The sequence below is a fragment of the Brassica napus genome, chromosome C1 (genome assembly GCF_020379485.1).
Source record: "Brassica napus cultivar Da-Ae chromosome C1, Da-Ae, whole genome shotgun sequence".
Lineage (NCBI taxonomy): Eukaryota > Viridiplantae > Streptophyta > Magnoliopsida > Brassicales > Brassicaceae > Brassica > Brassica napus.
The window spans coordinates 9,469,243-9,487,573 of NC_063444.1; the positions used below are offsets into that span (position 1 = coordinate 9,469,243).

Below are 18,331 nucleotides of genomic sequence, written 5' to 3' on the forward strand. Positions count from 1 at the left end.
ACTAGATTTGGGCCCGTGCGTTGCAACGGGCTTTACTTGATATTTTAATTTAATAAAAAATATTAAAAAATTATTTTATTATTGTTTTAAAATTGTTTTTTATGTTATTTGAAATTTATTTTATAGTTAAGAACTCGTTTTCACACATAAGTTTCAGTTAGTATTTGTTAGAGCTAGAATAAACATCCAAACGTAAAAATTTAAACCAGATCCAACCCGAAATAATAATTATAATGAAATAAAAAGAAATTTGGAAGTTAAATTAGACCAAGAAGCAATGACAACATTATACACTTTCTCATGTACTAATTTAATGTTTTATTAAACTTATCTGATGTTAAATAATTTTCTTGATTCATTTTTTATTAATGATATATTTTCATAATAACATTTAATTAAAATAAATTATAAACTACTACATAGTAAAAATAAAAAATGTAATAAGATAATGATGAAGCTTGATTTATTTTTGACTAAACATATGTAAGGTGACAATAATAATAATCAATGTTTTATGAGCAAACATGAAAATATATATATCAAACATGTGTTTGATTTTCGTATAACCAAACACATAAATACCAATCACGACAACATCTTAAGTTTAGATTTTTTTTAATTTAATAGCTTTAGCATCATACTTGTCATCAAATTCTTTTTTTTTTAAATACTATTAAATATGTATGTTTACTTTTGTTAGGATTTTTTAAAAAAGGAAAAAATATATTTTATAAATCTCGTTTTTATTTACAATTAAAAGAAAGAAAAACTATCAAATACTTTTTTATATTTTTGTTTAGGATTATAGAAAAGGAAAAGTATTATCATATAAACTTTTACAATTATCTTCTGTTTAGAATTTCAGAAAAATCTTTTTGCAATCAAATCATTATTTCTAGTTACTATTAAATAATTTTAAATTATGATTTTTACAGTTCATATCAATACTATTTTTACAATTCATTTTTAATTAAATAATATTTAGTATCATATTCATCATCAAATTTTCCATACTATCAAATAACTTCTCATAATTCTCTTTTGGTTAGAAATTAAAAAATATGATACAAATCTCTTTTGTTTAGGATTTTCTTTTTTAAGGAAAAGAACTATCAAATATTTTATTACAGTTTTAGGGTGTTAAAAAATAAAATTAAAATTACATAATATTTTTTTTACAGTTTCAGTCTCATATTATTTTCAAAAATCATTTTCTCAACATCACTAATATATTTAATTAAAAATTTTCAGTATCAATTTATCGTTAAATTTTAAAAGTAAAAATTACTTTTACAATTCTATTTGGTCATGATTTAAAAGGGAAAAAAAATCTTATTTGGTTAAGATTAAAAGAGGAAAAAAGTATTTTTCATATTTCTTTTATTTAGGATTTAAGGAAAAAAATTTATTTTCACATAATGATAGATTTTTATTAATGCATACACAATTTTTTTTTGTACAAATTTCACAATCATATCGGGTGAAATATTTAAAGTTATTTTTGGTTTATAATTTTTTAACACAAAATTATCTATTAAAAAGAAAAGTAGGTTATTTATAAGAAATAAGTTAATTTAAATTTTTTAAAAAGAAAAATTCCAACTATAATTCATTTTTGTTTTTCAAGATTTTTATACAACTAATATATTTTCAATAAAAAATTATGTTTAGTTAATTATATATTGTGTCTTATACATACAAACATATATTCCTCATATTTACACATACTTATGTATGATAAAAACATCATAACTAAAAAAAAACTTGAGTTAGTTATTTATAAGAAATAAGTTAATTTAAATTTTTTAAAAAGGAAAATTCCAACTATAATTCGTTTTTGTTTTTCAAGATTTTTATACAACTAATATATTTTCAATAAAAAATTATGTTTAGTTAATTATATATTGTGTCTTATACATACAAACATATATTCTTCATATTTACACATACTTATGTATGATAAAAACATCGTAACTAAAAAAAACTTGTGTTAGCATCATAAGATGTAATAAGGATGATAAAAAAAATTGAATTGTTTAAAGAAATTAAAAGAAAACAGATAATATTTTTCTTGTAAATACTTATTTTTTGAAAATAATATGAGGAAGCTTAAACCTAAATATAGATGTGAAAATAATATTTATTTTGGTTTATATTTTTGTAGCATACATATATCTGTTAAAAAGGAAAGTTAGTTATTTATATGAAAATAATAAGAGTACTTTTAAATTTTTATTTTTTTGGTTTTAAAAAAGGAATATCACTTATTTTATAGTTAGTTTTTCTATTGATTTTTATTAAATAATTTCTTGTTGTAGGATTTTATAATTCGTTTTTATTTAATTTGTTTTAAAAAAATGAATATTTTCTCATATAATATCTTTCTTTAGTACTTTTAAAATAAAAAATATACAAAATATTTTAAAAAGAAAAAAATACTTTCAAATAGCTTTTACAATTATTCTTTGTTTATAGAATTTTCAAAAATTAAATTTACTATCAAATATTTTTAAAAGATTATAAAAAGAGCCATACAAATATAATTGTAAAAGGTTATATAATAGTAATTTTCCTTTTCTTAACTCCTAAAAAGAATAATAAACTATATTTTTGTAATAATTTTCATTTTCTAGTGTCCAAAAAAATGTAATAATAATTTTTTAAAATTTTTTTTTTTAAATTCTAATAAAAGAGAATTGTAACATATTTTTGACACATGTCACAATTTTAATAAATTAATTGATACATGTCACAATCATATTAATTAGCAACTTTGAAGAACCAAGCTTTATATAATAAGATAGCTTTTACAATTATTCTTTGTTTATAGAATTTTCAAAAATTAAATTTACTATCAAATATTTTTAAAAGATTATAAAAAGAGCCATACAAATATAATTGTAAAAGGTTATGTAATAGTAATTTTCTTTTTCTTAACTCCTAAAAAGAATAATAAACTATATTTTTGTAATAATTTTCATTTTCTAGTGTCCCAAAAAATGTAATAATAATTTTTTTTTTAATTTTTTTTAAATTCTAATAAAAGAGAATTGTTACATATTTTTGACACATGTCACAATTTTAATAAATTAATTTACACATGTCGTAATCATATTAATTATCAACTTTGAAGAACCAAGCTTTATATTAATAAGATAAGATATATCCAAGTTTGTTGACAACCTCATCGTCACCTATAAATGCAAACCCATCATCAATATCATAATCTTCATGCAAGCTTCAATATTTCCAAGGCAGTAAAAAGAAACAAAACTAAACCAAATAACTTACTTAACCAACAGGACATGACAGAAGAATTTGAAACCGTCGGAGTTCGCACCGGACCATGGTGGAGTTTCCCCAACGGCATGTTCTCCGGCTTGTCTCAGCCACATTCTACTGAAATATCCATCGATATTGGCGGATTTGAATGGCAAAACATTGATAATATCGATGCCGAAACCTATGACAAGAGCTATACTTCTACGTTATCAAGCAATACAAATCTTGATTCCACCTCACAAGTCAATGCTTGGAACCAATATAACCAGTAAGTGTTTGTAATATATACTACACATTTATCTGATGTGATGCAAAATCATGATTTTGAGTTTTAACCTTCTTTTTCCAGTCGTGAAGAAGAAAGATTCGATCCGATAAGTAGTTTCTTAGAAGGATTGTTTGATAATAGTGAACTATCGGTTCCTAGTGTGAAACGAGAACTACTCGAAAGCTTTCACTTCTTCGAAGACGTTTTCTTGAACGAATCAAGAACCGTATCAGTCTTTGATCACGAGATTGGAGACAAACATGAGGAAGAAAATCAAGCCTGGAAGAGTCTAATTACTTGCAAAGTACGTAAACGTGGTTCATTATAATCAATCTAATTGTAGATCTAATGTTGTGACTACTTTCAGAGAACCAGTGAAAAAACTAAAGACCTCGAAGATATTGAGTCATTACCGCCATTAAAAAGGCCTAGACTCGAGACACCAACACAATTTCCGAGCTTCAAAGTTAGTAACAAAAAATTTCAAGCACACAATTTTATAAAAATACTTTGAATTATTCCCTTTTTCTTGTCAAAGTTATATAGTTTCATTAGTATTAAAAGCATGTAAAGACAAAATTAGTTTGGCAATAAAACTATATATAAGTACTTAAGAAATATAAGTACCTGTTGTATACTGTATACATATAACTATTTTCTAATGTCTTTTAAATTTTATTCTGATAAACTATTTTGAATGAGAAGGTTCGTAAAGAGAAACTCGGAGATCGAATCACCGCGCTTCAGCAGTTAGTTTCACCCTTTGGCAAGGTTGGTGTCCTTCATCATCAGTTATAACTTGTATTAATATTTGAATTAATTAAGCACAGTTAAATAAGATTTATTAATTTTTTTTTTGAACACCGTTTATTAATTATTTCATTTGTTCATTTATTATAATAATTATTATTGATTTCTGATAATTTCTGCAGACAGACACTGCTTCTGTCCTCCATGATGCTATAGAGTACATCAAGTTTCTTCGAGAACAAATCACTGTAAGTTTAATTATCTCATAATATATAAACTATTTGTTAACAGTTAGACCAAGAAATACTATATGTTAGCTTTTATTTACTCTCATATAGAACCTAATTATTGTCGTATAATCATTTAAAACCTGTATAGGTCTCGAGTAATCCACAACTGAACTCTAAAGGATCTGGTGAACAGAAGCAGGTACTTAAGTTTTACGGTTAAACAACTCTATAATCTTATATTTTACGAAGTAGTTTATTTTTTGTTCTTTTGCTTTACTGACCATAATTTTTTTTTCTCAATTCTAGAGGTCATACAATGGTACTCATGCTGAAGACTCTAGTCCACGACAAGATCTTCGAAGCCGTGGTCTTTGTCTGATGCCGATTTCAAGTACTTTCTCCACCTCTCCGCTGCATTTTGGACTCATCTAAGTTCTGAAATTAAACTCTTATAATTCAAGACCCAAAATCTTGTTTTTAAACTCATTACTAAAAGTTTCTTGATCATTCTACTTTTTGAAAGCTAATTTACGATTAAAAAATAACTTTTCTTGTGGAGATGGAAGAAAGTTGATTTTGGATTTTTTTTACTAACTAAAATTGTGGTCAATGACTACTCGTAAGTAATCAATATGTTTGAAAATAAAAAAAAATGAAGATGAGGATAATTGTATAAAACAATCATTTTCAAAAAGTAATAATAATAGTATTTTCATGTATAACTTAAACTTCTGGTGTGAATGAGACAAATAAAATATTAAAAGATTAAATGTTGTTTTTGTGTTTGACCAAGAAGCCCAATAAATTTTTAAAATTGAATCATTTATTATCTTATCAAGTTGTGAGATGTATATTTTGAGGATGATTAGAAATTTTGATTTATGATTATGTTCAGAAACTAATATTTAAGCGGAAAATAAAATGAAATGAGTTCTTTTTCATTTACTTCCTTTATAATTAAAACAAATTTAGCCCAAAGATGAGTTTTTTTTTTTTTGCTAAACTGTAAATATCATATATGAAAGAAAGATAATACAAAGTAGAATCTTATGTTTGTGTCATTTTGGCAAAAAGAAATAAAAAACAAGATAGGACATAAGTTCAAACAACAAGAGATCTTATCTCAACCACAAAATCATGAGTGTGTCGAAGTGCTTTATGTGTCTCTTTGCTGAGATGATGTTGCGAATCTCTTTGTCAATAGCATGGAAGACAGTTGCAGCAGGGACAGGTGACTGGTTATGGATCAGATTATTTCTCTGTTTCCATAAGTGATAGACAGTGGATTGAGTCGCCAGTTTCCTAAGGAGAATGAGCTTTGGTGGCGCACCTCTAATCCAAGATAACAGTTCTGCCCAGTTGGTAAACGTATGTGATGGTGGATGGCATCTTGCGAACACCCCTCCCCACACTTCTTTGCTGTACTCGCAGCCTAGAACAGATGATCTCTTGATTCTTCATAATTGGAGCAAAAAGGGCATAGAGGCGAGATCGCCATTCCCCACGCTGCCAGTCTTGCCCTCGTCGGTAGTCTATCATAATTTGCAGTCCACATGGTGAAGCTCAGCTTCGGTATGGCGCCTTTGAACCAGACCACGTCCACCCATGGTTTTATCGCTTGTCTCGGCCTTAGCACTTCCCATGTTGTGGAGGACCTGAAAACACGTAAAGGAGAGTCACCAGCAATCCATTCATATATGTCATCAACATCAGCAGATAAGGGGAGATTTATAGTAGAGAGATAGGCATGTAAATTCACTTCCCTCTGCGATCTAGGATGAGGAAGAGTCCAAACCGATCCAGCAGTTGCATCAACTACCGCCGCGTTCATTCTGACTCTTAGTGCTCTTGGACCTGACTGTCCGGTGTATGTAATTAACTGTCCAAGAGGCGTCCATGGGTCGAACCAGAAACTGGTAGAATTTCCATTTCCTAGCTTTGTTCGACAGAACTGGATCGCCAACGGCCGCAAATCTAGCAGTTTCCTCCAGGCCCACGAGTCAGTTGTTGATGCGTTGATTGACCAAAAAGATTGCCCGTTCAGGTGTATGTTCCAGTGCCAGTCCACCCAGAGCGAAGGAGCCTTTGACAGAAGTAACCAAATGAATTTCAAGCACAACACCCTGTTCCAGGACGAGAAGCTACGTAGCCCGAGACCCCCTTCATTTTTTGGCAGGCAGACCGTAGTCCAAGCTACCTTAGCTATGCCTCTCCGCTCGTTGCTACCAGACCACAAGAAGCGAGAGCAGAGAGATTCTATGTTCATTATACAGGTCTTTGGTAGAATGAATGCTGAAGTCCAAAAATTGACTGTGCCAAAGATAACCGTCTTCAATAGCTGCAGTCTACCTGCGAAAGATAGCATCTTTGCTGACCATGAGTGGAGGCACGAATTGATCTTATTCATTAAAGGAGCATACTCAGAGACCTTCAACTTTCTGCTCATCAATGGAAGCCCGAGATACCTGATGGGGAGGTGACCAGAAGGAAAACCATAGCTAGTTATAGCAGCGGTTTCACTTTGGTCCAGTCCCGAGGTGAATAACTCTGTTTTAGTGGTGTTCATATGGAGGCCCGACCAGGAGGCAAAGTCGTCAAGGCATTCAGAGATCCCATGGAGGCTGTTGCTAGTCCCGTCGAAAAACACCATAACATCATCGGCGAACATGAGATGGGAGAGTTTTATCTCCTCCGTTCTAGGGTGATAGCCGATACAGCCAGATTCGTAGCGAGATAGTAGCAGACATGAGAGACACTCCATAGCCAGCACAAACAAATAAGGGGATAAAGGATCCCCCTGACGAATCCCCTTGGTGCTCTTAAAAAACCCTCCTGGAACTCCATTTACTGATACAGAGAAGGTAGCTGTCGAAAGACATTCCTTAATAAGTCCAATGTATCTGTCCGGAATCGCCAGCGCACGAAGGGATGAGAGAATGAAATCCCATCGAACACAGTCAAAAGCTTTCCTTAGATCTACCTTCAGCATGCCCCTTGGAGAAAGAGACTGTGAGTTGTAGCCGTTAACGAGATCAGTTGCCAGGAGTACATTTTCTGCTAGGAGCCGGCCAGGCAGGAAAGCCGATTGTGCTTTAGAAATCATGAGAGGTAGTATCTCTTTAAGCCGCGAGGCCAGCAGCCTTGAGATGACTTTGTACACAGTGTTGAGGCACGAAATGGGTCTAAAGTCAGATGGCAGGGAAGCATTCGTCTTTTTAGGTATTAAAACCAGGTTCGCTGAGTTCCATTGTTTGAGCAGCTTCCCCGTCCTGAAGAATTCCATGATGGCAGCAGTTACTTCGAAACCAATAACCGACCAGGTTGCCGTGTAAAACTCAGCTGAGTAGCCATCAGGACCCCCTGATTTGTTTTTGGGCAAGGAGAAGAAAGCTTCCTTTATTTCCTCCGGCAAGAAGTTCTTATCAAATCCCGCAGCCTGAGCCTCAGAGCATTTAAAATCGAAGAGGAGGTCCAAATCACTCTGAACAAACATAGGCTGAAAAACCGGACTACCGAATAGCTCCGAGAAGTAATCAATACACAACTGTTGGATTCCTGCTTGCGAGTCTATGCGATCACCAGACTCAGATAATAGGAAGTGAATGTGATTCCAAGCTTGTCTTGATGCTGCATATCTGTGGAAAAGTGTGGAGTTACCATCCCCTAAGGCAAGCCAATTAATGCTGGACCTTTGAAAGAAGAAAGCTGCCTCAGCTGTGGACAATTCTTCCCAGTCATGCATCGCTGCAAGTTCAGCGGCGGCATTTATGGTTGTTGGGGAAGACAACATCACAGTTTGTGTCTGAATCAGTTTCTCAAGGGCCTGTGCAGTTTTCTTCTCAATGCCAGAGTAGTTCTGCTTGCTGAACTCCCTGATCACATTCTTTAGCAACTTGAGCTTCTTAGAAATTATGAATATCGCAGAGCCTGCAACATTAAAAGAGAACCAGCTAACACAAACAGTGGCAATGAAGTCCGGGTTCTGCAATATGAAATTGTAGAATTTAAAGGGTTTCTTAGATCTTATCTTGGTAGGCTCGAGCGTGACAATGATGGGAGTGTGATCAGAGAATTCAGGACTGCCAAAGAAAGCCACCGAAGAAGGGAACGTGTTGTACCATTCCTCATTTACAAGACACCTATCCAGTTTCTTGGCCAAGGGAGAGAGCTTACGTTTGTTCCACCATGTGAACGTAGTTCCTCTATAATTCAGATCCTCCAAACTCGCATCAGAAAGGCATTGGTTAAATTCTCTAATCCTCTTGTCCATGTTTAACGAAGGGGGTAAGGAGTGCTCGGATGGGTCTCGAATTTGGTTAAAATCACCTACTACCAGCCATGGTTTAGAGTTGAGATCATGAGCTGTAGCCAGGGTTACGAGTTCGGACCAAAGTATGGTCCTATCTGACGGATCGTTTGATGCGTAGATTACCGAGATGAACAGCGTGGACTGTGGGTCAGAGGGCCAGATAACTTCAACGCAGATCATCTGGAGCGATTTAGAGATCACAGTGACCAAAAGAGATGGGTGCCACCCGACCCAAATTTTACCTAGGGGGGAAAACCCGTAGTTCTCAACTGAGGACCATCCCGGAAAAAGCTAAGAGACGAATTTATTCATCTTAGCCTGCTTGACGTGTGTCTCAGGTAGACCACCAAAAAGAGGATAGTTTTTCCTAAACCATTTTCTTAATCCGCTGCGGTGACTGTATTTATTTAAACCGCGTATGTTCCAGCAAAAAATGTCGGTCGACATAAATATTAATTTATGTTTGGCCCCTGCCCCTATTACCTTTCAAACCTGAGAATTTCTTCTTATTACGCGCTAACTGGTAACCCGAATCATCATGACTGAACTCCCCTTCTTCCAGCTCCGAATCAGACGACTCAACATCCGAGGAATCCGGTTGCGCATCAGACTGAGAGGATCTCGTAGTGGCTGATCTGCTACGAGTGCGAGGAGATCTAAGGTAGCTTGGCATGTTACTTGATTCACCTTGCACCTTGTCCTTTTCAGTCCCTAATTTCGAACCTTGAGGCATAACCGTTTGGACCAACTGCGTTTTGATCAACGCATTGTGCACAGGAGCGGTTTGAGCAGCAGCATTACTGATGACCTCGGTGGTTGTCTCTACAGCTTTCCATTCATGCTTGTCTTTGGATCTGCCTCTTCTTGTCTTTCTTCCAGAAGATTCCTGCTTTTGCTTCTGAGGACAATTGGCCGACGCATGAGATTTGGAGCTGCAGTGATCACAGACTCTAGCGACCGTCGGACAGCGCTTAGTAGAGTGACCTATTTCTTTGCATAACTCACATACCGGTGGCATCCACGGGCTAGACACCAGCACCCTGCATATTTCACCCGAGTCAAATTGAACGTTTACAGCCTCCGGTAGGGGTTGTCTTGGGTCTATGATAGTGAACACTTTCGCCACCTCTAGATTCGTTTTGTTTTTTGTCATCGGATGTAGGTACTTCGGGTGACCCACCAGACCCGCAATACGTTCCAAACCGTCTTCATTGAAGAACTGAAACGGCACCTTTCTGAGTTCCAACCAAATGGGAGCAGAAGTAAGCTCGGGTTTGACTGGCACTACTCCGGGTTCCCATTTATCAACAAACATTGTTTGTCCCTCAATCTACCACAACCGCTGGTTAACGACACGATGCCTAGTTGATGCATTTGGAATCCGAAAGAGGAACGCAAAGCCTTCCATTTTCGAGACTGCTATATCACGATATTGCTTGCTCCATATGCCATTTACTATGTTGTGCAGAGTCCCTTGGGAAGGAGGGTCTGAGTAGAACTGGCCCAAGACAAAAGGTTCCCACGACTTTCTGTGCTTCTCTATTACTGAGTTTGGTATTTTGATGCAAGCTTCTCCTGAGGGAAGGGTAAAGGCTTCGCCTTTCTTCGACAGACGCTTTCCTAGACCCTTTGCGTGAGCACAACAAGTGTCAGACGGGTCCTTTGGTGGTTGGTTAACTTCGCTGGTGAGCTTCGCTTCAACCGGTGAGAGCGAGATCTTAGCCAGTTTATCAGATTCCAACAGCTGGTTAATCTGATTTTTGTCTGTCGGAACATGCTGAGCATCCGCTGCGTCAAAGCATTCCATTTCATATGGGGCTTGAGCTTTATTTGTAGCTAACTGCGAGCTCAAAGAAATCATCTTGGCATCCACAGTAACTAAAGCAACCTTGTCTGTAACCGAGGTTCTCGGTGGGGAGGCCACAGAGATCGACTCTAAATTCATAGACTGGTTGTTGATGTTGGTAGAAGATGGATCCGACGACCTGTCGTCGATCACTGTCTTACTAAGTGGCGGTATTGAAGGGGCAAGGGCCAGATCTGGAGCACCCACAGCTTGTTGAGCAACCGCATCGGCTCGAGAGCTGAATTGGGCATCAGAAACAATCTTTGGGGCTTCCCTAGAGCTGGTGAGGTCAGAATCGATCGGATTTGCCTGAGCGGCAGAGATCAGAGGCGACTTAGGAAGGGTCTTCGATGGAGGAGATTTCGATGGGGATATTGATGGAGGTTTCGGCGGGGGAATCTTGGGCTTTTTCTTCTTCATTGAGGACGGCGGCGAGGTAGCGGAACCCTGGCTGAGGATCCGACGTCTGAGAAGACGCCGCTGAGATGCTGACGGAGGTACTGTACCTGGATATCGCCTTTGCAGAGAGAGAAAAGTAGCCGTTTTGTCTACTCCGTATTGATACCCCAAAGATGAGTTGCAATTAAACTGAGAATGAATGGTTAGGCTGAAAACATGAGACTAGAGTTTTATGTATGTCATCTCATTAAACTAAGTGCAAAGACTTTGATTGTGTATTTTTATTTTAATAACTAGAATCATGTTAATCGATACCACTTTTGAAGAGATGGTGGCAGACTTCGGGACAACTGGAGAGTTTAAGCAGATTGAAGATATCATGAGCTTAATAACGAAGAAGCTGGATACTTTAATTTGGTGTAGAGATTTTGGGAATTCGACTAAGCCATATGTCAAAATCCACTAACACCACCTGATCTCTCTAAAAACGATTAAGAAGTAAAGCATGTAAGTTTATATGTTGTTTAACGAGGTTGTTAGTGTCTCAAAATGTGTCAGAGCTTTAATGGAGTCAAGTTGACCCAAGTGTATCTATGTCACCAACAACAACAAACTATTTACCTTTATCAATGATGTTACTATTTATGTTAAATTTTAAATTGATATTAAATTTTGTTATCAATTGATTTTAAAATGTGTTATCAGTTGATAACAAAATTTTGTTAAATTTTAACATCAATTGACAACAAAATTGATATCAATTGTTATTTTTTTTCAATCCACGTCAATTGATAACAAAATTGACATCAATTGACCTAGTTGATAACAAAATTGACATCAATTGGTGTGATAACAAAATTTTGTACACTATCAAATAATGTCAAATTTTTTTGTGTAATATCAGTTGATGTCAAAGTAAACTGATGTCAAAGCAATAAAACTTTGAGAGAGTACCAAGACGTTACAAAGAAGCTGAAAGAGTTTACAATTCAACTCATTGTCTTGTGTACCAATATGGCATGTCACAACAAAATGGCAGTAGCGAGTAATGGTATACTTGAGAATCTCATGAAGCAAAAGAACGCAAACAAGTAGCCAAACATAGTTGGAAAAGGAGAAAAAAAATAGACTTCGGAGTTTCATGACATTGGATTCATCGTCATCATCAAGCAGGGAGTAAGTGCAAGATTTCCTGTACTTTTTCCCATAAGATTCTTTAGATTTTTGATCTCATTTTGACTCTTTAAATTCATGATTAAACTGTTTTTTATTGTACTCAGCTGCCATTGCCGTTGTCCCAATTTCTTTTTCAGCCTTGGGTTTAACACTTCCACATCCAAAATTTTCTAACTCTTTACAAAATGCTTTCGTTGAATGTGTATCTGGTTGATGAACTCATATAACAATGTTACAGCATGAAAACAACATAAAATGTTGACTATGAGACTTATTTTGAGTCTATATTCTCTTGTCTAGAAGCTTCCGCTGAAGATGCATTCCCTTGCACAAATCATTCAAATAGTTGTACCTAGCCAACGAACAATAGAAGCTTTAAGGAGAAGTTATTAGTTTACACGGGATTAACAAATAATTGAATTACCATGAAGTTGAAGGTAGAAATCAAATTTACTGAGGAAAAACGTTGCAAATGGTAAATCAACTAGAATTCCTTCAAATATAACCGGCAAAAAAATATAGGGGAATACATTTCATGAGTCTTACATAATAGATGGAAATCATACAAGTTTTGCGTGGGATCATGGAATGGCAGGTATTGGTGCGGTTAAAAAGGAAGCAAATCGAGGGGCGTCTTTCATAGCCGAAAGTGTAAACACACAAGTTCTCGTGCAGTCATGACTAAATCAAAACTAAAAGTTACATTTTATGTATGTTCGTTAAAGGATGTCGTATTTTAACTTATTTGCTTATGACTTAATTTTGGTTGTTTGAGTTTTTCGTGAATGAAAGCCATCACCTCTAGGAGGTTTGGGACTCTGAGTGCTGAAGTGCTTGAGAGGTCTCTCTTTTTTGCATTGTTAGTTGATGATATTTGTTTTGGCGGTTGTAATAGGGGTCTGGCCTGTTGTATTTTGAGTTAGAGCACTTAATCTGAACATAAACTTTTTTTTGTAAGAACTGTAACTTCCGATGTTAGTTTGTTTAAGAAATGTGTTACCTCGTTGGCTTACTTGCTACATTTTAGTTGTATCACCAAGAGAAAAACAATTGATTTTGTTATTTTGCGGATTTTTTTACCAACCATACTATTTTATGTTTATTGTTCGATTATTCTGTCGTTTTAACGGCAGAAAAAAACAAGAATGCGTGAGATTTTTTTTTTTTTTTTGCAATCTGAATATATTCATTCATCGTAATTTTTTTTACATCCCAAGAAGTCATATCACTGTATCAGTCCATACTACTAAAGCACCAACAAGACTTTAGACATTCACACAAAATTACTTTACAGCCAAGTAGGGTAGCCTCTAGCTACATAAGACTGAAACCTATCACCATTAACAACGCTGCTGGCAATCAAGCGGGCATCTCTATTCACTTCCCCTGTTTTTTTCATGAAGCTCCACTCCATTAGCTCCCCAAAAAGATGTCTAAGCTCGCTCACTTTGGAATGCGTGAGATATTAGTTAGGCTAATATCTTATCTATTAAAATAGAAATCATGATTTTTTTTATGTGTGATATTTCATTTTGGACTATCTCTTAGAAAATCATAGCATTTAATGGTTTTATCATTTTCTATATATTTGACCTATTAATGCAAAATATTAAAACAAGATTTATCTATAATCTAGCTGCTCTATATAATTTTCTCTTCATTAAAATTAGTCACGATTTCTTTTACAAAAAAACAATAGTCAGGACTTATACGTAGAATAAAGTAAATGATTAATAAAGTCAGGACTTCATCAAAAAAATATTTTGGTACGCAAAATTGTACCAACTTTAACCTTTTTTTTTGTTCAATTTTTTGATGAAGTCTAAAGCTTGGTTTCTTTTTGCTCAGTTCTAAAACTACACGAATCTAAAGCTTGATTTAAAAAATAATTTTCAAAGCATATATTTACCATCACATAAAATGTCATACTTTTCATATATTATGTTATACTTCTATATTATTAAAAGAAAAGTACCCATTTGAAAATGTTCTTACTTCATTAATTAAACTCTCAATTTTTTTGCTTGTCTTTTTCAGTTGCATTTATGAAATATCCTAAAACGAATAAAACTGTCTAATTTATTACTTGTCTTTTCAGTTACATTAATGAAATATGCTTAAATAAATTTAAACTTCCTATTTTATTGTTTGTCTTTTTCAATTACCTTAATGAAATATCCTTAAATAAATTTGAACATAATGTCATTTAATCAACAAAAAAAACTCATGAGTTATCCTTACGTGCATAATTTTAATAATGGAGATTTTAAAAAACGTGCATCATTAAAATGTTACCTAAAACATACAACACTAATATATAACATGCATCAATAAAACTAGAATTTGACTCACACAATTGTACGGATATTATTTTCAATTGATTAAATTAAAAAATATTTATTTATTTAAAAAATATTTAAGAAAGGCTATGTTTTTAAAAATTATATGGTATTATTTGCTCATAACTCATTTGTCATTTTCTAAATTGTTAGAAATAAAATTTTAGCATAATACTATAACTCAGTTGTCATTTGCTAAATTTATGGTTTTTATTTATATTTTTTATTATTTAATTATAATATTTTCATTTTATATTTGAAAGACAAATGAATTTTCTTTCAAACAATATTTTTGTAAATGTATTTTTTAAAAATAATCAATTTAAATTGTTATTATCATTGAATATAATTATTTTTGACATAATTTGAGTTTTCGTTTACATCAAAACTTATCATATTTTAGGATAATTTTAATTTAAAATGTAATTTTCATATTTTTCAAACAAATTCTAGAAATATTTTTTAAATATTTTGTTATAATTTTTTAAAAAAATATTGAGTTGAATTTCAAATAAAAAGGTAAAGATATTTAAAATATTCTAATTAAAATATGTAAAATTTAATATAGTTTTAAGGAAATGGTAAAAAATAAAAAAAATTACACATAAAAAAAATCATGATTTTTGTTAACTAGGCGGATCATTATTTATATGATATCGCAAATGAAAGAAAAATTTATGTTTTTACAATTATCTAATTAACTATGTATACTCCATTTTTTATATTTTTTTTATATGATATCACACATTCGTAAAAAAATAGATAGTTTAAGATGCAAAAAAAAAAATATTTACTTGATGAATATAATATGAATGAATTTTACAAATACATCATTTAATAAAGTAAATATTTACTTGATCCTACATGTTATCTACATACTATATATATGTAAAAAGTACAATAAAATCTATATTTTCTGAAACAAATAGATTTCAGAATATAAAAAATATATTACAATTATCTACAGGTTATACATCAAATAAATAAGAGATGATAAATAATTATATTAGCTCATTTCCATTAGCCAATATTAAAACAAATTTTGATCGATAAGTTATTAGAAATAAGACAATAAACAATGTGAAACAAGTTAAATAAACAAATATATTTTTTGTTAATAAAAATAATCATGTTTTTGAAAGTATAGATTAAAATCTAATATTCATTATAATGGAATATGAATATTGAACATAATCATGCAATAATTTATTCATATTTTGATAAAATCACTAATATACTATTCTTTCTAAAAAAGTTTCCAAAATCTTCTACTATTAATATTATGTAATATCTGACATATTATATTTTCTAAATTGCATTTAAATAATAATATGTTGTTCCGCGTTTTTTGCTATCTTAAACATGATAAATACCTTAATAATCACTAACCCATCTATAAATAAGATCACACATAATGTTTCATTTAATATTTAGTAGTTTATTTTATCATATATATATAAATAAATAAACCAATGTTTAACTATTATTTTAAAGAATGTCATAATACAAATAAATTACTAAATAATAATTTTTTTTTAGTATTTTAAAACTTTTTTGCATCCCCTAAGATAGATAAATCAATTTGTTATAGATCAATTTGTCTAATAGTAAAATGTAAATCTAATAAGATAAATATATAATAAAAACGACAAAATACATGTGACGATTTGAAACAATTAATTTACATCATACAAAATATAAAATTATTATGTTTGAAAAGTTATATAAACGTTTAGCTATATTGTTAATGTTATACATATATATCACTAATGAGATAAAATAAAATTTTGTATATATAAACGAAGGCAATATCCGCGCGTTTGCGCGGGTTCAAAATCTAGTTAGAGTTAAATGTATTTTTCAAAATTTCGTGATTCCACTACACAAATTACTTATTTTCAACAGTCCGTGTCCGTGAAACCTGTCAGAATCTATATAAAGAAATGGAATATTGTGGATTAGACAAATAAAATGGTGTTTTGTCAACTAAATAGATAAGTTAGAGACTCAGCACTGATATAATTTTTACAAAATATATCAAATATAATTTAGTATTACAACTAATTTTTTTTTTTAAAAGTTAGATCAATACTCCCTCCGTTTCAGAATGATGTTTGTTTTAGGTTTTTCACACTTATTAAGAAAACATATCAGATTTTAGTTACCAATGCATTATTTTCTGTTGTGGTAAAAAATGATAAAAACGAACTCATCCCAACGCGAACTGTCACCGGACATCGAATGTGTATCGACTATAGGAAGTTGAATGCTGCCACAAGGAAAGATCACTTCCATTTACTCTTCATTGATCAAATGTTAAAAAGATTGGCAAATCACCAATATTATTGTTTTCTTGACGGTTACTCCGGATTTTTCCAAATCCCTATACATCCTGACGATCAAGAAAAGATAACTTTTACATGCCCTTACGGAACATCGCATACCGCAGAATGTCTTTCGGTCTTTGTAATGCTCCTGCCACTTTCCAACGTTGCATGATGTCAATCTTCACAGACATGATTGAGAACTTCATGGAAGTTTTTATGGACGATTTCTCTGTGTATGGATCCAGTTTTAAAAATTGTCTCGATAACCTAGTAAAATTTTGGCAAGATGTGAAGAAAAGAACCTCGTTTTAAAATGGGAAAAATACTATTTTATGGTTAACGATGGAATCGACTATTTTCCACAACTTTTAACCAATAAAATCTTTATAAACACTATTATATATTTTTTAAGTTTATAATTTACAATTAATTTATGTACTGAAAATGTAAAATATATATCTTTTTGAAACAATTTTTTTTTAAAATATAGATTTTTTTGAAACGGATGGAGTAATAAAGAATCAAAATTTTCAAGATTTTTTGTACTATTTTAGTATATTTTAAAAGATAAATAATTGTCTTATCTCTTCTCTTTATTTTTTTATATGCATATATTACTTTTAAAATAATTTTTTTTTAAAAAGAAACTCATGTACATATCATTGATCAGGATACCCTTAATATCTCAACGAAAGAGATTTTCAATTAAAAATTCTCTCTTTAATAAAGCAGCTCCTTTTGATGATACTCAGAGGACACAGCTCTGTTTTGTTTTGTTTTGTTTGTGTGCCCTCAAATCAAGGCATATGATTGAATAAAAAACATACAACAATCATCTTTAAGCACTGTTTCCGAAGAACAAAAAAAAACAACAGTCAACCGAAAAAAAGATACCACTCTATTTTAGTAGAAAGAAATCATTGCAGACTATAGACAAAATGCTTTTGTTATGAGCACGCCCTTTTGTTATGAGCACGCCACAATTGAAACTAAAAAATAACCCTAATTCGAGTAGACAAGAATCATAAAGTACACTGACTGTTTTGTCTCAGTGACTGTTGCACTACAAAAACATCAAAGGTCTTATACTAACAAAAAAATTGGAGGATTTAATTTCTGGAATCCATGAATGTTTACACAAAACCAAATAGATCAATCAAGTGACTAAATTGATTTGTAAGAAGCAATGATTATCACTGTTTCTCCATATACCAACACAGTGATTCAACTAGCAAACAGTGTGTAGTGAATCAAAAACCAAACAAAAGTGCAATCACTACTGTTGCTATTCATTAGAAATTATGTGAAATTTTTAGGCACCACGTATACCTGAACTTGACCGGTTAGAGCATGTAAGAATACTTGGAACAAAGGGTTGGATTCAACATGGTAAGGGATTAAACGC

The 18,331-nt window shown here is 32.3% G+C and overlaps 1 protein-coding gene across 1 annotated transcript; it reads left to right on the forward strand.

Annotated features, from left to right (window-relative positions):
- The first annotated feature begins 2,998 nt into the window (after positions 1-2,998).
- On the forward strand, positions 2,999-7,206 carry LOC106352157 (transcription factor bHLH103). The gene is made up of 7 exons (XM_013791827.3): positions 2,999-3,550; positions 3,632-3,854; positions 3,918-4,016; positions 4,256-4,321; positions 4,483-4,548; positions 4,679-4,729; positions 4,837-7,206. The coding sequence occupies exons 1-7, from the start codon at positions 3,201-3,203 to the stop codon at positions 4,960-4,962; spliced, it is 981 nt and encodes a 326-aa protein (XP_013647281.2). The 5' UTR covers positions 2,999-3,200; the 3' UTR covers positions 4,963-7,206.
- The last annotated feature ends 11,125 nt before the right edge of the window (positions 7,207-18,331 follow it).

Bases quoted from the DNA above. Each gene is read 5' to 3' on its own strand.
- LOC106352157 (XM_013791827.3), top strand. From the start codon at position 3,201: ATGCAAACCCATCATCAATATCATAATCTTCATGCAAGCTTCAATATT. The intron at 3,855-3,917 runs GTACGTAAACGT...GACTACTTTCAG, and splicing joins AGAGTCTAATTACTTGCAAA to AGAACCAGTGAAAAAACTAA. The intron at 4,322-4,482 runs GTTGGTGTCCTT...TAATTTCTGCAG, and splicing joins TAGTTTCACCCTTTGGCAAG to ACAGACACTGCTTCTGTCCT.